The 19,326-nt window shown below is 54.4% G+C and overlaps 9 protein-coding genes across 9 annotated transcripts; 6 read left to right on the top strand and 3 right to left on the bottom strand.

The window, feature by feature from the left end:
- The first annotated feature begins 151 nt into the window (after window positions 1-151).
- HD553DRAFT_302520 (S-adenosyl-L-methionine-dependent methyltransferase) lies at window positions 152-1,178 on the top strand. The gene has a single exon (XM_046178754.1). It carries the CDS (start codon window positions 179-181, stop codon window positions 1,022-1,024), a length of 846 nt encoding a protein of 281 aa, XP_046040112.1. The 5' UTR covers window positions 152-178; the 3' UTR covers window positions 1,025-1,178.
- On the top strand, window positions 1,179-2,528 carry HD553DRAFT_346967 (dehydrogenase with different specificitie). Its single transcript, XM_046183262.1, has 2 exons — window positions 1,179-1,328; window positions 1,397-2,528. The coding sequence occupies exons 1-2, from the start codon at window positions 1,256-1,258 to the stop codon at window positions 2,287-2,289; spliced, it is 966 nt and encodes a 321-aa protein (XP_046040111.1). The 5' UTR covers window positions 1,179-1,255; the 3' UTR covers window positions 2,290-2,528.
- Window positions 2,529-2,598: 70 nt separating this feature from the next.
- HD553DRAFT_346966 (histone acetyltransferase subunit NuA4-domain-containing protein) lies at window positions 2,599-3,673 on the top strand. Its single transcript, XM_046183261.1, has 5 exons — window positions 2,599-2,818; window positions 2,895-2,972; window positions 3,054-3,164; window positions 3,238-3,278; window positions 3,347-3,673. Exons 1-5 carry the CDS (start codon window positions 2,732-2,734, stop codon window positions 3,534-3,536), a joined length of 507 nt encoding a protein of 168 aa, XP_046040110.1. The 5' UTR covers window positions 2,599-2,731; the 3' UTR covers window positions 3,537-3,673.
- Window positions 3,674-3,718: 45 nt separating this feature from the next.
- Window positions 3,719-5,126, bottom strand: HD553DRAFT_327450 (uncharacterized protein; the record flags this gene model as incomplete). The annotated part of the gene is made up of 3 exons (XM_046181821.1): window positions 3,719-4,233; window positions 4,300-4,964; window positions 5,035-5,126. The coding sequence occupies 3 exons, from the start codon at window positions 5,124-5,126 to the stop codon at window positions 3,719-3,721; spliced, it is 1,272 nt and encodes a 423-aa protein (XP_046040109.1).
- A 1,983-nt stretch (window positions 5,127-7,109) lies between these two features.
- Window positions 7,110-9,790, bottom strand: HD553DRAFT_302510 (asparagine synthase). The gene is made up of 9 exons (XM_046178753.1): window positions 9,536-9,790; window positions 9,296-9,453; window positions 8,484-9,208; window positions 8,323-8,409; window positions 8,078-8,250; window positions 7,863-8,002; window positions 7,547-7,787; window positions 7,375-7,466; window positions 7,110-7,295 (listed from the first exon to the last, which is right to left on the bottom strand). The coding sequence occupies exons 1-9, from the start codon at window positions 9,702-9,704 to the stop codon at window positions 7,251-7,253; spliced, it is 1,830 nt and encodes a 609-aa protein (XP_046040108.1). The 5' UTR covers window positions 9,705-9,790; the 3' UTR covers window positions 7,110-7,250.
- A 303-nt stretch (window positions 9,791-10,093) lies between these two features.
- HD553DRAFT_6147 (P-loop containing nucleoside triphosphate hydrolase protein) lies at window positions 10,094-12,876 on the top strand. Its single transcript, XM_046184363.1, has 10 exons — window positions 10,094-10,668; window positions 10,802-10,975; window positions 11,056-11,160; window positions 11,239-11,320; window positions 11,385-11,725; window positions 11,790-11,860; window positions 11,952-12,042; window positions 12,119-12,243; window positions 12,328-12,444; window positions 12,519-12,876. The coding sequence occupies exons 1-10, from the start codon at window positions 10,191-10,193 to the stop codon at window positions 12,747-12,749; spliced, it is 1,815 nt and encodes a 604-aa protein (XP_046040107.1). The 5' UTR covers window positions 10,094-10,190; the 3' UTR covers window positions 12,750-12,876.
- A 126-nt stretch (window positions 12,877-13,002) lies between these two features.
- Window positions 13,003-13,540, bottom strand: HD553DRAFT_338158 (uncharacterized protein; the record flags this gene model as incomplete). The annotated part of the gene is made up of 3 exons (XM_046182327.1): window positions 13,003-13,117; window positions 13,228-13,318; window positions 13,453-13,540. The coding sequence occupies 3 exons, from the start codon at window positions 13,538-13,540 to the stop codon at window positions 13,003-13,005; spliced, it is 294 nt and encodes a 97-aa protein (XP_046040106.1).
- Window positions 13,541-13,782: 242 nt separating this feature from the next.
- Window positions 13,783-16,526, top strand: HD553DRAFT_346962 (uncharacterized protein). The gene is made up of 9 exons (XM_046183260.1): window positions 13,783-13,978; window positions 14,065-14,223; window positions 14,297-14,470; window positions 14,530-14,658; window positions 14,728-15,133; window positions 15,217-15,672; window positions 15,749-16,000; window positions 16,086-16,236; window positions 16,334-16,526. Exons 1-9 carry the CDS (start codon window positions 13,943-13,945, stop codon window positions 16,350-16,352), a joined length of 1,782 nt encoding a protein of 593 aa, XP_046040105.1. The 5' UTR covers window positions 13,783-13,942; the 3' UTR covers window positions 16,353-16,526.
- Window positions 16,527-17,213: 687 nt separating this feature from the next.
- Window positions 17,214-19,308, top strand: HD553DRAFT_6120 (uncharacterized protein). Its single transcript, XM_046184361.1, has 5 exons — window positions 17,214-17,311; window positions 17,425-17,922; window positions 18,002-18,802; window positions 18,879-19,036; window positions 19,107-19,308. Exons 2-5 carry the CDS (start codon window positions 17,577-17,579, stop codon window positions 19,158-19,160), a joined length of 1,359 nt encoding a protein of 452 aa, XP_046040104.1. The 5' UTR covers window positions 17,214-17,311; window positions 17,425-17,576; the 3' UTR covers window positions 19,161-19,308.
- The last annotated feature ends 18 nt before the right edge of the window (window positions 19,309-19,326 follow it).

Below are 19,326 nucleotides of genomic sequence, written 5' to 3'. Positions count from 1 at the left end.
GAATCATTTCAGCAGATCCCGAGCCTGTTCACGACAGAAGCGCAGGGCGTCGCGCGCTAGAACCCGCTCCTCACCTCCCCAGTTGACTTGCAACACGAATCAAAGGTATCGTTGCACCCCTGAGCAGGCAGGTATGCAAGATCAATCCAGAAACTTCAACACGAAATACAGAATCAACATGTCAGAGCACACGTACCGACAATCACACCACACGAGCACTACCTCGGCCCACGCAGCTCGTACGGCCGAGGTCGAAGCGGCCTTTCTGCTCCCTCACCTCGAGCCGGATTATCGGATCCTCGATATCGGCTGCGGCCCCGGGTCAATAACCCGAGGTCTGGCTCGATACGTCCAGGATGGGCATGTTACCGGGATCGACCTCTCGAAGCAGGTCTTGATTCAAGCCAGGGAGGGGGTATCGACGTCCGGGTCGGGGTCGAACGTCACGTTCGAGCTCGGAAACGTCCTCGACGGCTTGAGCTATCCGGACGGCTCGTTCGATGTGGTCTACTGTAATCAGACCTTGCTCCATATCCCGGACCCGATCAAGGCTTTGAAGGAGATGAGGCGAGTGTGTAAAGCGGGCGGGATGATCGCCGCTCGAGAGGCCGATATGCCTTTCCACTGGTACCCTTACAATAGGGGATTACAGCTATGGGACAGGTACCTGTACAGCACGATTTTCGGGAACGAAGACGGACGGGAACATCCTATGAACCTTCCGCACTCGAAGGCGTACCGGGGAGGTAGTCTGCTCCACGTGTGGGCGAGGGAGGCGGGTTTCGACCCGGAAAAGATGCAAAAGGGGGTAGGCTCTCAGGGATACACGACGAGGCAACAGCGAGACTGGTTCGTCGACACCTATTCCAAGCGGCTGGAGAATGAGGATACGCGACGACGGATGAAGGACTGCGGAGCGAGCGAGGAGGACCTGACTGGGATGCTGCGAGGTCTCGAAGCTTGGGGTCGGGATGTCGATGGGTGGATGTCGATGTTGCATGGCGAATTGATCGCAAGAGTCTAGGGGAGATGTGTGATGACGTAATTTGAATTAGCTTCCGACAATGACCGCGTCGATGCCGGGGGACGATGCCGAGTCGATTGCGCGGTTTCGAGTCGTTCAAGCAAAAGAGTACAAGTATGAAAGTACTCGTGAGGAAGCTGTATTACTACTGCCTCTTCGACATCCCATCTCATCGCCTCTCAATCTCCCTATACTTGCACTTTCAATTCACACCCTAGCATTCGGACCGAGATGACGCCCGACGACTATAAACCCGCCGAGAGTATCGGCGATCTCTCGTCTCAAGTCTGGCTCGTGACAGGCGGTCAGTCGATTTCATGATAGAGAATGCAGCCAGATTGCATACTCACATCGAGCCGGACATTATCATAGGAACCGCTGGTCTCGGTAAACAGACGATTCTCTCCCTGGCCCCACTCGACAACCCTCCTGCCAGGATCTACTTTACCGGTCGAGAGTCTTCTCGCGGTCGAGCTACCGACCTGATTGACGAATACAAGTCGTTATTGTTAGCTAGCAACAAGGAAAAGAGCGACTTGCTGTTCCTTCCTACCGACTTAACCTCATTCGAGTCGATCAAATCCGCCGTACAGTCGTTCGTCGACCAGGAACGCGAACGGACGAGAGGCAAGGTCTCGTTGCACGTCGTCCTCAACAATGCCGGGATCATGGCCGTCCCGCCTGGTCTGACCAAGGACGGATACGAGATCCAGTTCGGGACCAACCATATGGGCCACGCTCTCCTCGTCCAGCTCGTCCAGCCTTACCTCTCGGCGACCCCCTCGAGCAGGATCATCAACGTCTCCAGTCTCGGCGCCGGGATCGCCTTTCGAAAGGGGATCCTGTTCGACCAGGTCAAGACGACCCAGGAAGGCTGGCTCGGGGCCGGATGGTGGAGGTACGGACAGAGCAAGCTCGCCAACATTCTCTTTTCTCAACAACTCGCCTTGCATCATCCCGAGATCACGAGCGTCTCCATCCACCCGGGCGTGATCCAGACCGATCTCGTCAACGGTCTACCTCTAGGGCACCGACTGTTCATCGGGCTCACCTCGAGCATGATGATGATCACCCTGGAGAACGGGGCCAAGAACCATCTATGGGCGTCGACGGTGCCGACCGCCGAGCTGAAGAATGGAGGGTTCTATGAACCCGTCGGGGAGGTCGGAAGGGAATTTGCGAATGCCAAGGATGAAAAGTTGGCTGCTCAGCTGTGGGAATTCACCCAGAAAGAGTTGGAAGGGTGGAAGCTCGACAGGCCTTAGGCGGCGAGCTTAGCTGGGACGTTTCTGATTACAAACTCGATTGATCTGGGTCGTTGTTATATGGTGTACTGGGGCCGTGGACTGTACTTTCTTCTTGTAAGAACATCTATATACCGACGATACCTACTGATCACTCGGGCCAGGCCGGGTTATCATCGGCGGGACGCTCATCAGGCTCTACCTTGGGGTGAATGGGATCGTCAGATCAAGCGAGTTTGATATCATTTACCATTTTGGCCATTCACGAAAGCCGAGGGTTCAAGCTTGCGCGACGATCCAGACAGGCGACGCGCACATGACACGAACCGACCGGGACTGAACCTCTTTGATCTTTGACAAGGTGAGAGACCTTACAGCCCAACTGTTATTGCGATTCGCCATACCGTTCCAGAATTCCAGACCAGCTTGTGATCAGGATCGCGCACCGAACTAGCAGATCACAATGTCGAACCCGGCCGAGGCCAATCGTACGGCGTTGGACCGGCTCAAATCGGCTATCAAAGCGAAAAGACTCGCAGATGAATCATTGGTCCGTTTCAACTCAACTGAACGTCCCGACCAGAGCGATAGCTAAGAGGGCCTTATCTCGGGGTCCGATATTTCAGGCGCAGATGGAGCTCTCGATAGCGAATCTGGAGTCTAATTATCTGAGAGAGACTAGCGGAACGGGGAACATCATCAAGGTCGGTAGCCGCGCAGTAGTCAGGATCGTATGACGCTCAGCAACTGATGGACCGTGACCGTATACTTGATGGATCATACAGGGCTTCGAGAATTACCTGAAACCGACAGCTGCTCAGCTTCAGCGACGGAATCATCCGGTGGTCAACGACGATGATCGGTTGTTCAGCGGGAGTAGCACGACGTATGAGCTGGTAAGTCGGCAATGGCCACGAACGTGTCTCTTTTGTCAAACGAGCTCACCTCACTTTGGCTTCCTTGTTCCAGTCCATGCAGCTTTTACAGAACAAAGCCGATGAGGAAGCTCGGTAAGTCTTTGGAAGGCTCGCCTATACAGGTTGTTCGCAATCTCACCAACATTCATCCCGACATGCAGCCGAGCGGAACAGAAACAAGCAGCTCTTGAAGCTCGAGAAGCGGCTCTAGCAGCATCGGGACATGAGCCAGTGACAGGGGGCCAGAAGAAACGCAAGCGAGAGCGAGAAGAGAGCGTGGCTACCGGAGATGGAGAGAGCGTACGACCGAGTGGGAACCGGAAAAAGAATCGAGGTGGAGATGATGATTGATCGATTCACGACACACGGGAACATATTTACAGTTGTATCGATAGGTCTTGGGGACACCAGTTGTAAAGCAGTCAGTAAGAGTGCAGTCAAGAACGAAGCAAGATGGACGTCGGTATTATACGATAGTAAGGACGACAAATGTTACTAGAGGGATACAACGGAGAGACAACAGCCGCGAATGATCATCGCTTGTGCTTCTTGACGGCCTTTTCGAATCTCCGCTTCTTGGGTCCACCAGCACCTCCCACGTCGTCCCCGGTACGTTTCCGACTACGCTCGAGCATGGAATCACGCTTGCCCAGGCCCTTGCCGACGTCGTCCCACATGCCCTTGCTGTTCCCTCGGTCACCAAGCACACCCTCGAGCTCGGCCTCGAACCCTCCTTGTCGTCGACTACGGCTCCGTTGCTCTCCACCGACACCGTATCCCATCAAGAGGGCCGACTCGTCCTCCTCTCGTCGCTTCGCGTCTCGCTTTCGCATGACCAATCTCGTCATGTTCTCCTCTTCAAACTCGGTCATACGCTGCAACTCGGCCATTCGCTTGGCAGACGTCGAGTTGGATCGCAGGTTATCGCTCGCCACCACGGGGCGGACCGAAAGACCCGAAGTGGATTCGAGACCAGGTGCATTGGTGAGCGAGTCAGCGAATTCTGACAACAAGGCGGGAGCCCGTCGGTCTGCTCGCTTCGACGAGTCTGGGAGAGAGAGAAGAGGAAATGATCAGTCTCGTGCGATGGAATATACGTATCGCTATAGCTCACCTCTGCGGCCCTCGTTGTATGGGATGGCACCGAGTCGGGGCGGTCGATATATCCCATCGCCAGTCTGCTCGTCATCTTCATCCGAGGGCGTAAGTGACCGCCTCGAGTTCTTGGATCGCCTCTTGGCCCTAGCATCGTCCCGGTCCTCGTCATCCTGATCAACGTCCCTGGCCTTGCCGGCCGCCTTTGACGACAAGATGGCCCCGATGTTGGGCTTGTACGACAACTGATCCTGTTCCTCCTCTTCGTCATCTTCGTTCTTATTACCGCTCGACTCGCCCTTGGTCTGGGTGGCTGATCCGGCAGAAGAAGCGAGCGCGACGAGCTTCTTGACCTGATAAGAGACCTTGCTCTCGAGCGCCTTGGTCTTTTCCATCACTTCACGGATGACTCGCAGTTCCTCTTCGATGGCTTTTTCGACCTTGCCGACGGTGTCGAGAGTGGGCCTCGATGCCGGTGCGACAAAAGTCCTCGTGAAGGCATCATTGTCGAGTTCTTCTTCGTCGTCTTCTTCGCTCTCGTCGGCGACCAGCAACGTGCTCAGTCGGAGACCGAGCATAATGACGAGCTGATGTAACGAGGCGAGCAGAAGTTGAGGTCTAACGGTCAAGAGCGTCAGACCGGCTGAATAATCGAGGTCCGGATGAGTGGGGTCGGATTCTGCCCTGACGAGGGATTCACAGGTCAGCACAAGACGAAAAGGTGACCCTTGTCGAGATATCTATCCCAACTCACTTTTCGAAGAGGGACGAGAGAGTCTTTGTAGTAGCAATAACTGAAGTATCGATGGTCTCGAATAGCTGCGCCAGTTCAGCGCCCGAAGGCATATCGGGTTCAATATCGCTCATGACGAGATGAACAGCGAGTCTAGACGTTGTGAATCGAAAGCTGCAAAATCAGCAATACAATCTCATAGCCGGCCAAACAGATCACAGCGCGATGGATATAGGAGTGGAGAACGTCGATGTATTCTTTTCGTGTCAGTCCCGAGTTTTCTAGGCTCGCCGTCCTCTGCTAAAGGACGATGGCTTTCTAATCAACCCCGGTTAGTCGACCCTATAAAGAGGTGTCGCTCCGGAGAGTCATTGCCCAGTGCGTAAAGCCCGCATGTAGCGGACTTCATCATAAAAAAGACGACGTTTGGAGGAGGAAACTGCAGGGGAAAAGGATTGACAACAAGGCCACTCACAGTTCGGGATATCCGAGCTTAACGGCAACGTGTCAGTTTTTCAGGAGGTTTGATGGTGTTTGGATTGGGGACAGGGTTTCGACATGAACAAGCAACAAGCATCTTCACCAAATTTTATAGACAGGCCAAGGGGGAAACGCGGACATCGAGGTGAATGATGATCGACTGGTAAGAATGAAAACTTGTTCATGTCCGCCTCTCCGTTCGCGCTTGAGGACGATCGTGAAACAAGGTGGATCTCCACGATCTTCAAGCCGCTTGGAGAGATTCATGATATAGGTCCTGCTGTCCACATCGACAGGAGCATATGATCAGGGCTTCATGCCGAAGATAAGAGCAGCAGCATGGATTCGACCGTCTCCATTTGTGTACCCTCCAGTTCTCGCGTCGGTCGGACAAAGATTCTGATCATCCGCAGAAATCGTCAACTAAGGGTTTGAGATCTCGAAGGTGTTGGGCAGCTGCATATGCGAGAAATCTTGAGACGATGAGCTGCATTAAACCTCAGCAGATCAGCAGACGAAGTAAGAACATGACTTTCTTGCTTTGCCAGCAAGACTCGACGTGCCGCAAAGTACTTGCCGGTGCCAAACACCGGATCCATTGCTGAACATGCGATCGATCTCCAAAACGGATGCCTATATGGTTGGGGCGGTGTAGAGTGACCCACCATAACTTCAGTATCATCAGAGCGCGTGAGTACAAGCATGCGTGCTCCATGAGCCGGATATAAGTGGCCTCGTGCAGACCAGAGTAGCATAAACACGGCCTGCCCGGCAGGAAAATATTCTAATTGGCAATATTTGGTGCCAAACTTTCTTGGACTTCACCCTAATTCCTCACATCCTCATACTTTAGCATCTTCCTAGGGGGATTAGTTAAGAACAGGACTCCTATAGCATGGGCCACTTTCGATGTCGCTTACAGGATGATACCGCCATCAGATCCTGCGTCAGATCCTGCGAACCCAAACCTCGCATTTCACCGAAGAGTTAAAAAGATCTGGATTCGACTGCCGTCTAGAGCAGATTCCTCCCTCAGCCACCGCAGGGGTCGAAAACGACAATGTCCGGACCTCCCGATTTGATTTCGCCTCACCTAAACCCGCCTCCCCGCCTCGACCCGCCTCCTCACCTCAACCCGCATCGGTCAACAACGACTAGCCACCCATCAAATCTCTGTCCCATCATCTGTAGAAGTTGGGATTCCGCCTGCACGACCTTCACTGGGAGATCATGAACATGTATTGTTATCTTGCGCTAAAGGAACATCTGTGCAAACGGTAAACTATTCGTCATACCCCATGATTCTAGAGGTTTTTGGGTACCGCTGAACGACATCTCCTTCAGCCGTTCATCAAAGCCGAGCAAGGCGCCTCGACGCGTGATCCCTCTTCGAAAGCCTGATGAAACGTTTCATTAACCGTCGACGACGAAGTGAAACATCCCTTAGATCAAGGTTTTTACGTTCGCAATGTATCTACCGGTATTGACCAAACCTCCTGCAAGCATTCCGGATCGTATTCACTGCGTCGAGTCCCTGTGGGGTGATATCTACACGCCGTGAAATGCATTAGAAAACGAGCGCATGGTGGATGAGCACACACGCGGATCGGCAATCACTTGCATCGAAACACGAGGGCAGGCGAAAACCATATTATGCTGCATCATCGATGGTCTTTCCGCATGTACAAAATGAGATGTCCTTGTCACTAGCCGTTTTTGTATTTGGTATGCACGAGAGTCGCCTCTCTCAGAGCCATCTAGGCCGAAGGAGTAGCGTATGCGGCAACATGGACGGATTGGGCCTGTGAAGACGGCCAGCGGATTCGTCAGCATTAAAGGTCTGTTTTCCAGCGAGGAAACATGGAGAAGCCGTGAGCTCACCCTTCCACTGGGGTCGCTCGAGACACCCTTCCAGTCGGTCCTCGGGATCCACCTGATGGCGGTGCTAGCGGGACCCTTGCCAGGGAAGATGGCTACATACGCAGAAACGCCGAAAACATCAGCCGCGCCGCTCTGTGCCCAGAACACATGGATATCAACACCTCGGACTCACACTCAAAGATGTCGCGGTAATAGTACGCCTCCTTGGTCGTGCACCCCTTGTCCTCAGGCCACCTCTCCGATCGCTTCGCAAATGCCTCGTCGCTGACCGACCTCTCGGCGGCGTCCTTCAAGCTGTTGATGTGGTCGTATCCGACACCATCGCTGAACTGTTCCTTTTGACGCCAGAGGATCGAGTCGGGAAGGTACTTCTTGCCGTCCGGTGAGCAGTCGAAGGCTTTTCGGATGATGTACTGCGTGAGCGCGAGGATGAAGGACATCAGCGAACAACCCCGCTGCGATTTTCTGCAAGAAACAATGCGACTCACCTTCTCCATGTAAGGCTTGCCATCCGAGTCAGTCTCTCCCTTCTTGTGAAGCTTGTGCTTGGCGTCGATACCCATCGAGATCCTCAAGAACTCCTTGTCCAAGAAAGGCACACGGGCTTCCACACCGAAAGCCATGGTCGCTGCACACCCACAAAGATGATCTCCGGTCAACCTCTATACGTCCCTGCGCCGATCGCCAACTCGCGCGCACTCACACTTGTTAGCACGAAGACAGTCGCTGACGTGCAGGTTCTTGACCCGCTTGACACATTCCTGGTGGAAGATCTCCGGGGTAGGGGCAGCGTGGAAGTAGAGGTATCCTCCAAAGATCTCGTCGGATCCTTCACCGGAGAGGACCATCTTGACACCTCCGGCCTTGATCTTTCGGCTGCAAAGGCGATCGGCAGGATTGTCAATAATCGATGTAGATTCGAAAGAGAACGCACAACGCCGTGCTCACCTCATCAAGTACATGGGCAACGAAGCTCGGATGGTGGTCACATCAAAGGTCTCCAACGCGTGAATACATTCGGGCAGAGCGTCCAAGCTAGAATTGACACCACGACCCTATCTTCAGCGTCAAGACTCGCTGGCAAACAAGCCCGCGAACACTGAACTCACGCCTCGTGCGTCGTGAAGACGTATTCCGAATGCCTCGTTCCCAAAAAGTTGGCAGCCTTTCGCGCAGCCAACAAGTCGGGTGACCCCTCGAGTCCGATGGCATACGAGTGCAGAGCCCCGCCAGACCAACTGATCGGGGTAGTATCCAAGCCCATGGCCGAGGGGTCGGTCGCACCGACGGGAGTCTGAGCTCCGCTGGCCCCGGCTTGCATCTTTCGCTGGACCTCCTCCATGGCGGCCTGTTGTTCCTTGGCGATCTTGTTCATCTCCCTCGAAGCGATCGCAGCGACCAGACTCGAGTCGAGTCCACCGGAAAGCAAGACACCAAACGGCACCTCGGACATGAGTCGCTTCCTGACAGCCATCTCCAACGACTCTCTCAACGCCTTGAGGTCGGCCTCTCCGTGAGGGATATCCTCGGGGTTGCCGGAATCGCCGTTCCACCAGTCGGGGTCGAAGTACCTCGTCGTCTCGCCCGTGTTAGAGTCGTACACGTGTCCAGGGGGGAAGGCCTGGATGACGTCGCATTCCTCCTGCAGCGACTTCAACTCGGAGGCGAACCACCGGGTGGAAGGGTTGGCCGAGTTGTGACCGGTGTAGAGGGTGGTGATTCCGATAGGGTCACGGGCGACGACCATGCGCGAGGGGGAGACGCTGTCGTCGAGGAGGATGAAGGAGAACATGCCGTCGAGCATGTTACAAAGGCCGGTTCCGTGCTCCTTGTACTGATGAGTCGCCCAAATTCAAGAACGATCAGTCGTTGCTATCCCCACCTCGGTCAATGTCGACCTCGACCCGAACGGCCCACTCACCAGGTGCATGATGACCTCGCAATCACTTCCGGTAACGAGAGGGACGTCCCTGTTCTTCAATCCCTTGATGAGGTCCTTCCAGTTGTAGATCTCTCCGTTGACGGCACAAGTGAGGTTCTTCTTTCCATCGGCATAGACCAAGGGCTGAGCTCCCGAGTCTGTTCCGGGTCGAGCCCACCTTGAATTAGCCACCGCCGTCCCACTAAGGTCAGGTCCTGCCCGACGGTTCGCAGCACTCACCGACACCGACGATGGCGAGACGTTCGTGACAGAGGACGGAATCCTTTCCGACCCAGACACCCGACCAATCGGGTCCTCGACAACGCTGCTCCTTGGACATTTTCACGCATTTGGCTCGGATCGAGGCGGGGTCGCCGTTGGCTCGGTGACAACCTAGGATACCGCACATGGTTGGTTAGGCTGCGTTTTGGTTTAGCTTGATTGTTTTGGTGGTTTTGCGAGATAGGGGTAGAATGCAGTTGTATGGACTTGATGTTGCCTCTGTTGTGTATGCTCTGACCCGAAGATGCCAACTTTCCCCCTCAGCCGCTCGCCCGAGTCACAACTGCTCGTCTCCCGTAAGCGCGCCGCCAAGCCATCATGCAGCGTGCAAGTGGCAAGTGCAAGAAGGGAGATAGATCGCCAATTAAAAGCGCATCATTGCAGATGACGTAAGTAAGATAACGAGAGAAATGCCGTCATCTCTCGCTCGGAGCGGTTTGTTTACACTTTGAGCAGCAGCGAGGTTTGTCGATATCGATTCGAGATATCGATCAATTGATCATGACTTTTTGTGCTCACACGATCATTGATCATTAACCTAGCCTCAGCTGTATAGCTACCAGCTCATATCTATCAACGTGGACTGGTAGACGATACTATTCATTCGCACATCATGTCCCCGCAAGACCCCACGCCGGGTCTATTCTCACAGCTATCCATCTCCCAAACATCCAACTCGATCTCCCTCACCAACGGTCCTCCCTCGGCTCACCACCACCAGCAACAGAGATACCATCAACCGCATCGTCAATTGATACAGAGTGAATCGATGCAGTCAGGCATGTCACTGGAGACCCTGGAAGACGACGAGCGGATGCCGATGTCGGGCGAGAGGTCGGGGTCGAGGTCGAGGTATTCGGGAGAACGGGTGGATCGCGAAGACGAAAACGAGGACGACGATGAACGCGAGGGGGAAGAAGAAGAAGCTGATGACGAGTTTGAACAAGAGCGAAATACTCGCGGCAGCGATCATCTAGGTGGTAATGAGTACGGAGCCGTCAATGGAAAGGGGAACGGACACCTAAAAGGAGCGAATTCGAACGGGTTCCAGCTGCCTCGTCGAACAGCTGCGCCGAAAGGGATCGTGCACGGTAAGCTCCTGTAGCTTATGCTTTTACACACGTCCCTTGCTGAGTGTGTAGCCTTTCCCTGCTCCTGTCTCTCATCGCTCTCTTCCTCCTTTGACGTTCCTGTCAACCGGGACCTCAAATCCGACCCGCACAGTTGAAGTCCGCCTGAACCCCTACCAGGCTCTTCAGACCCCTCAGATCCGGTCCATCGTCAGACAATACATATCCGAGAACTTTGAACGCGCCGAACCGGGTGCCGAGGTGGAAGGGTGGGAAGAGGTCGAGGTGCTGAGAGGGTGTGCGGAGAGGATCGTCTTTGCCGAGAGCAGTACGTCCCTGAGCCTTTCTTCAAATTACTCCGCCGGAAGTGCAGGACATGAAACTCAATCCTGTTTTCCTGTCATGCAGCACTTCCGGACCCGTTCCCGTTGCTGTCCGAGGTCAAGCTCGTCGTACACGTCTACCAACCGTCAAATCATACGGGCATCCAAGAGTTTGCTGCGACGACCGGAGGCAAGTTCAGTTTCATTGAATAGTATCTTGTCAGCAAGGGCTAATCAGGGACAGCTTCAATCCGATTCGTGATTTCAGACGAAGACGATGATGAAGATAATGTCATGGCGGCGACTGTGCAGGAATTGCCTTCCCGCTCACTGGACGGGTTGTGGGAAAGGTCAGTCTGCGCTAGCCGCAGAGCTCGTTATCGTCCTTTTCTTATATTGTCCACCTCCGAACAGCCTGATCTACACAGAAGACATCAAACCTCGCCTATTAAACTACATCTACACCACCCTGCTCTTCTCGGACGCCGACGTGGATTTCAACATCATCACCTGGAACCGTGTCGTACTCCTTCACGGCCCACCAGGGACGGGCAAGACCTCGCTCTGCCGAGCGCTCGCTCAGAAACTGGCCATCCGGCTATCGGAACGGTACGCTCGGGGTAGGTTGGTAGAGATCAACTCGCACAGCTTGTTCTCGAAATGGTTCTCGGAATCGGGCAAGTTGGTGCAAAAGCTGTTTGCTAGGGTTAATGAGATGGTAGAGGATGAGAGTGGGTTCGTGGTCGTCTTAATCGGTGAGTTCAGGCGAAGGTAGGAAGTGGAGGATCCAGGATGTTGATCTGGCTGTTTGGTGGGCAGACGAGGTGGAGAGTTTGACAGCAGCAAGAGCGGGCGCGATGAGCGGGACTGAGCCTTCAGATGCATTACGGGTTAGTCCACCTTACCGATTCGTTAGACCTGAATAACCAACGCTGAACTCTACCCTTGGCCTCTACGCATGCCCCTCTTGTAATCACGCAGGTGGTCAATGCGCTCTTGACTCAATTGGACAAGCTGAAACACCGGAAAAACGTGTTGGTCATGTCCACCTCCAATATCGCACAAGCGATCGGTACGTCGCAGGTCCCCTTCTAAAGCGGAAGTCACCTGTGAGCGACACTAACAGTACTCGATGGATGGTACGACAGACTCGGCGTTCGTCGATCGGGCGGATATCAAGCAGTATATCGGACTCCCACCGCCCGAGGCAAATCATTGGATATTAACCGGGTGCTTGAACGAGATGATGAAACGCGGTTTAATGGAGAACATCGTGAGTTGAACTGCAAAGCATCGTCCTGGCTCGAGTCCCGTCTTCTTGTTGCTTGTGACTCTGATACATTATCCGTTCTCGCAGAACCTGTTGGACTGGAAGACGTGCGACAAGGTACGGGAAAAGCCTGCCAAACAGTCCAACTTGGAACGCGTCCGACAAGCAAGTCTCCGGCTAGCCATGATCTCGGAGGCTTGTCAGGTGAGTCGAGTTTTTATGCCCTGTGCGGCGTCAATCAGCTCGGGGATGATTGTTCACAAGAAACTCTTTCGCAGGGCATGTCGGGACGGACATTACGTCGACTCCCCGTCCTCTCCTATGCACGGTACATGGTCTCGCTCTCGCTTTCCCACCCGGCTTTCGACGACCCCGAGGCCGACGAGGGCGCACCGAATCGACCGGGATACGCTGTGGAGGACTGGTTGGACGCGCTGGAACGGGTCGTCAAGGACGAAGGGGCACAAAAGGAGGCATTGGAGAGGTTGGTCGGGACAGGAGGGGTTTAAGACGAGATAACAGGATCCCTTCCTCGCGCCATCGCCTGCAGGATAGGGTCTATGCCATACAACATAATGATGAAGCGATGATCATAATGACAATAACGATCTATGATGCTGATATCGACGGTGGTGCAGAGTACAATGTCTGAGTAAGGACAGGTAGAACCGAAAAAGTGCGAGAGTGGTATCGATATGCAATAGGGAGGCGGGAAGGACGCCAATTCGAAAGAGGGTAATTGCATAGGGGGGGTATGCTTGATCATGTCCGTCGTTGCGTCAATTTCTTTTGAGCCTTTTCGAGCGCTTCGGCATTGCGTTCCTCTCGATTTGCGATGTGATCCGCTTTGGCCGCGTCGATCCGTTCTAATGTCAGGCTGTGGCGGTCGACACAAACAGTCCCGGGGGTGCGGATCAGTATATGACATGAGAGGGCAATGCAGATATTTGATGATGGGGTTGTAGGGTGAAGCGGGCTCGGACGTACTAGTCTTTCATGCATTGACGCATCGTATTGTACTGTCCGCCACAGTTCCACAGGACCGTCACCGTCTTTCCCTTTGCGCAGTCGGCAAAGTCTGTCCGAGCTCATAGTTCCGATTGATTAGATTGAAGATCGCATCGAGATGAATGTGTTCACATGAGGAGCGATCGGCAGGTAAGCTTCAAGTTGGGGCTACGAGAAGGTAGTGAGCGATCATCCGAGACGCACCTTTGACGAGCGCCTCGCAGTGCTTCAAGGACTGTTCCTTGGCTCGATCGAGCACATCCTGTTCCTCTCTTCTTGATAACGTGATCATCGTATACTGTGTACTTTGTCTAGGCTATGGATATCAGGTCAAGGCAGAGAATGGGTCGATCTTTCGATATGCAACTGTTGTCCCAGACAATTATTTTGAGAAGCTCGATCTCGGACCTGGGCGTTGCCCGAACCTTGAGAAGCTCGATGATCGTTGATAACGCATGCGATGTGAGGTGAAATGCGATATGCGTTGTCAAGTCACAGTAGGATGGTAGGGGATCAGCTTCCGAGAGGGAGTGACGATATCATCATCATGAGATCATGAGCTCATGAGCAGGTGCGGCAGTTCAGCACAGCAACAAGCAGCAAGAGTGAAGATCATCGTCAGTACTGGGAAGCTTCAGTGTCTTCTACAAATTAAGCAAAGACGTTACAAAGCCACACGACTGTAACGATAACTATGAGCGAGATGGAAACCAAGATAGCAGAGCTCAAGGTGAGAACCGTCACCTCCCAATGCGCAGCTCCACTTCGCACATCTACCTTGCTCCCGAACTGAAACCTCACCTTCTTCTGACGCAGGCCAAGATGCCAGCGACCGATATCGACGACGGCACACTACGACACATGCTCGAACAAGCGGATGGAAACGTCGAGCAAGCTCTTCGACAGATCAGGCAGATGACGGGCGATGAGGAGCTAGAGGACACGGGGTACAAGCTGGACGCTGGGTCGAACGATGTGGGTTGAGTCTGCAGATGGCGATTTCCGTTTCGTTTCCAGGCTGACGAAAGATAAATGTGCCCTTCATCAGGCCAAGACGGAAGCTCTGGCAGCTAATCGAGCGGGCTCGATCACCCCGACCTTGTCCACTCACATCACATCTCCTCCGACAGCCGCTCCCACTGCGCTGCCACCTGCCACGACCGCTCCAGCGCCACCGGTATCGGCCGAGACGAACGTCGACCCCCAACTCGCTGAACTCAAGGTCAGTCGTACACGCTACAGTCCCAAGTCGTAAGAGACTAAAGCTTGACGATGATGCAGGCCATGTTCCCTACGGTCGAACCTGTCGTCATCGAGGCCGTCCTAGAGACGCATGCCGGTAGCTCTCCAGACGAGAGGTTCGAGAAAGCTCTCGGAGACTTGTTGCAGCTCACGGATCCTGATTACAAGGTGAGCCCGTCCTGTGTTGACCGAAATTCCAATCTATTCTCTCAATTGAACAACCCGATATTTTCGCAGCCTGACCCCGCCACCACGGCTCCCCGGACCACTCATCCTCAAACCAACCTGGACGAAGAGTTTGCTCGTTCCTTACAGATCGCAGAAGAACGTCAGGCGCAAGTCCAAGCTCGTGCTCAGCGGGAGACGGGTTCCAGCCTCTCTTCCGATGGCGCTTCGAGGGGTACCCGCCGGAACGATAACCCGTTCGGGGACGACCAGCAGCAGCATCATGTCAGCGGGGGAAGCACGACGGGATATGATTCCTACGGTCGGCCGTTGCAGCAGCAGGATTACAATTACCGGGGTGGATCTGCCTCGGGGAGAACGGGGGGAATGTGGGGGGATGAACAGGGGGGTCAAGCGGCTGGTGGGGGTGGTCCGCTAGGACCAGCGATCGAGGAAAAGATTGGGAAATACGCAGAAGGTCCGTGTTTGCGTGCCCTCTCAAACTTTTCGCGAGTTACCCACTGAAAACCTGACAAACCTCGGTTGTGCTCGCGATCGCAGTCGGCAAACAGAAATTCGACTTGTTCCTGAATACCGCTCGGACCAAAGTCAACGAATTCGAACAGCTCCAGACTCAACGACAGGCGACGGGCATGCAACCCGCTGGGATCACGAGCACCTTGGGTGGGATCTTCAACGATGCCAAGGCGGTCGCTACCGGTCGACGCGATGGTAGCCAGGGACCAGGAGGACAGGGGCAAGGTCAAGGGTTGGCAGCGCTCGGAGCTGGGGTGGGGTCGGCCCTATCAGGCCTGTCAGGGTTGTTCGGAGGCAGGGGAGCGGGTCAGGCTGAACAGGGAGGACAGGGTGGGGCGGGATCGTCCTGGGGATCCAACGCCCAGCCTCGATCGATGGGCGGTGGCGGAGGGGCGTTCAACAGCCGATCAGGTGCGGGAGGTCAGACGTCACAGCAATATCAGAATGCTGGACGGAGATGGCAGCCTACGGACATTTACGGTGAGTCTCGGCCGAATGCACTTTTCAGCTCACAAGTCGACCTCGAGTCGAGCTGACCATTTTTCTGGCTCTGCAGATGATCTGGACGAACCCGCCAATCAGCATCAGAGCAGGACGATCAAGGTGTATCAACCCGGATCTTCGGCGTCCTCGGCCTCGTCGATCCCTTCCACGTCGGACGACTTTTTGGAGGACAACACACCCAAGCCAGAATCTGATCTCAATAAGAGGTTCGGCGCAGGGTCAGCTGGAGTGGGGGGAGCTGGGGGTAGTGGGTCTGGTGGATTAGGTGGAGAGGAGAAACCTGCCGCTCAGAAGATCGACCTCGGTAAGCTCCTCAAATCCTTTTCCGGCCTCGTCTCGTGATGATCCGAAATTCGAAGTGCTGACGTCAAGGATATGTCTACGTGTAGCCAAGATCGGGATGCTACCCAAACGACAAGTCTCGCTCCTGGGCACTTCTCCTTCGGCGACGACCGAATCGGTGCACAAACAGATCCAGCCCGCCAGTACGGACAAGCGAGACGCCAAGGATGATTTGGATGGAGAGGAAGAGTATACCAAGTGAGTGCCTAAATGCTAGCCGGAGGTCAAGAGACCGAGATGACGCAGGATCAAAGCTGACCGCTTTTCACTCCGACATTTGGTGCGGGCTTGACAGGAGTCCATTCGAAAACTGAGCGGTTCTGTTGGTTAGTAGAATTTGAATAAACACGACTCCTCTTGTTAGCGTCAAGACGCATGTAAGCATACAAAGAATAGGGGAATGTATCGTGCTTGTTGTAAGGATTCGGTGACGGTAGATGTGTCGATCGATATACCAAATGTCTAGTAGCTGGTAGCTGGTAGCTGGTAGCTGGTAAGGTTAGGTCCCGTCGTCTCGCGAGGGATGATGCTGACGGGGAGACCCGACGACGGCGACGAGGAAGGGTCGATGGCATGAACGACCTCGATGATGATAAAGTCGACGCATGTGCAAATGCTGGATGACGTTCAACTCGGAGCATATACCGCCCGACTGGAACTGATCACGAGTCACGAGCGACTTCACCTGGCTACGATTGTGCGGATCTGGTCGAGGTCGATCCCGTAACTTATGCACATCGATCGACCTTCCGATAACGAACGACCCATCTCGCCTACCAGCATCGACAGAAGCAATTATACCATCACGATCGACAACTCGTCTCCGTCCACAAGCAATCGACGTCGAGCACCTCAGATCGAGATAGAAGACATCCTCGGAGGTCAAAGGGTCGTCGGTAATACCGTCTTTTACACGGGAGATCATCCCAATCACCCCAATCGAGCTCGTCCCGGCCACGTCCGGCGTTCCGTTCAAGAACCTGACCACATCATCAGCACCGACGCCGCACCTCCCGCACGACCTGGAAACGATTCCCTCCCGGTCGTTACCTCAAGACAGACTGATAACGTAGAGACTGCGACAGGTGTCATTCGGACCATTGCCGCTTTGCAAATATCAGGACCAGACACATCGCCGTCTACCGATCTCAACGATACCTCTTCGCGAACCATGGCGGATCCCAAGTACGGCCATATGCATCGCAAAGATCGGACTTACAAGCCGACCAGGCTCGACCCCGAACTCCTGAAGTCTCGCGAGGATGATATCATGGTGTGTAGCCGAGTTTCTCTTGCTGAGATCGCCATTTGCGAAGGCTGATTCAGGACGCATGGCTAATCAGCACAACCTCGTTCTTGAGTACCTTTCCGACCGATGTTTTCCAGCCACAGCCCGGATCCTCTCTGAAGGCCTCTCCACCGCCTCCTCTTCCAATACCTCGAGCTCGACTCCCAAAGAACCACCTCTGAATGGAACGAACGGCTCAGCCGCACCGGCAGCTCAGTCTAGACCGCTCGAGATCGATACGGATGTCACGATGATGTCGTCATCGATCTCTGAACTGGCTAGCATCATCGACCCGTCTATCATCGCTACGACCATGACCATGACGACACCGGGGACAGCTGCGGATAGCATGAGAGAATCGACGATCGTGCCCTCGGTCAATGGATGGCCCGGGCCGCAGTCGGCGGGGTCGACGGTGACGAATGGGAATGGCAAGACAAAGGCAGGGGGACACGAGGCGGACGTCGACGTGGATATGGACTTGGATGGCGCTCGACCCGCTCGACCCGAGTTGAGCCGTAAACACCCTTCTATGAACGATATCACCCGAAAGAAGAACAGAGAAGCATGGATCATGAACATTGAATGGAGAAAGGGTTAGTCTTTCCCCCCTGGCACACAGGTGCGAACTGTCTCGCGGGCTGCTTACCCGGCCTTCTCCGGGTTGAAACACAGAGATTCGGGATGGCATACGATCGGGCGACATCGTTCGCGGTATGGACCTGCTTCGACGGTATTTCCCATCTGTCCTCCAGAATTATGGTTCGACAGGATCGAAGGCCGAGTACAAGACCCTCTCAGCAGACGAAGCCGATGAGACCGACAGTCACGCTTCGAGCTTTGATGACGGGTCGGAATCGAACGATTCGGACGGGTCTGGTGAGAGTGCTAGCGATAGGGAGGAAAGCGACGTCGACGAGGAAGAGACGTACCGGGTGCCCAGGCACGACGAGATGGCGAGCATGACCTCGGTCGCGTTCCCTGGAATCAAGACGGGTGTCACTCCCGCTTCTCTCTACCTGAACCTCGAGATCCAGTCATTCATCGAAAACGTTCGCCAGCTCGAGGCGTCATCCGACGCTGAGATGGACTTTTCAAGCATGGCTTCATCGATGCACTCGGAGATGGCGGCCGCAGACGGACTCAAGAACGGCAAGACCGCCTTGTCGTCCTTTGCACCTTCGAGAGACTCGACGTCCAGCCCCGACTTGAGCGCACGGCCACATAATGGAGATGTTTTGGGAGGCTCGAGCAGCAAATCGAGCCGGACGCTCGCTTGCGTCGCTCAGGCTCAAAAGCTGTACGCCGAGGCGACCAACTACATGTCAGAGGATGCCGCTGAGCCCTTCATCAATACGATCGAGAGCGTCACCGCGCTGCTCGCTTATACGGACATGGCCTCGAGTCCGCTCAAATGTTGGCTGGATACCAAGAGGAGGTTCACGCTGGCCGAAACGGTCAACTCTGCGATCTTGGGTGAGTGGTGTCGGTGCCGAGCCATGTCGTTTTCTATATGTGAAGCATCGCACTCATGCGCGGCCCCCATGTTCAGCCCGATCAAATCCGGATCGACAATACTCCCGATCGAGGCTGGAGACGATCGCGCGGCAGACCAGTGTCGTTGTCTCGACCTGCAAATCTAGAGATTTCGACGTGTCCCCGCCGTGGAAGGTGGACAAAGAGGGTATCGCGATGGCTTCGCTTGCCAATGTGAGTACCATTACACCATTTCGAATTGCGTGGCAACTTTGACTCACTTGAATCAATCTGAACAACTCAGATGGTCGCCGCTAAGCAGTCTTTCGATCTTCGAACCTTTTTGTCTGAACGATGAACGACTTACGCATATTTACGGATTCTTGTATGTTTTACATTATGGCAGTCGAATCGCAGAAGTAACGGTTTGTATAGACGTCGTTATCGTCATTGTTCATGTATCGATTTGTAGCTCAATGTCAACGAGGCCGCACCCATGTACCATGTCTTATATTCAGCAGCTC

Source organism: Filobasidium floriforme, assembly GCF_021052385.1.
Source record: "Filobasidium floriforme strain CBS 6241 chromosome Unknown HD553scaffold_1, whole genome shotgun sequence".
In the NCBI taxonomy this organism is placed as follows: domain Eukaryota; kingdom Fungi; phylum Basidiomycota; class Tremellomycetes; order Filobasidiales; family Filobasidiaceae; genus Filobasidium; species Filobasidium floriforme.
Note: the sequence above shows the minus strand (reverse complement) of the source record. Positions and strands in the feature narration are given on the sequence as shown.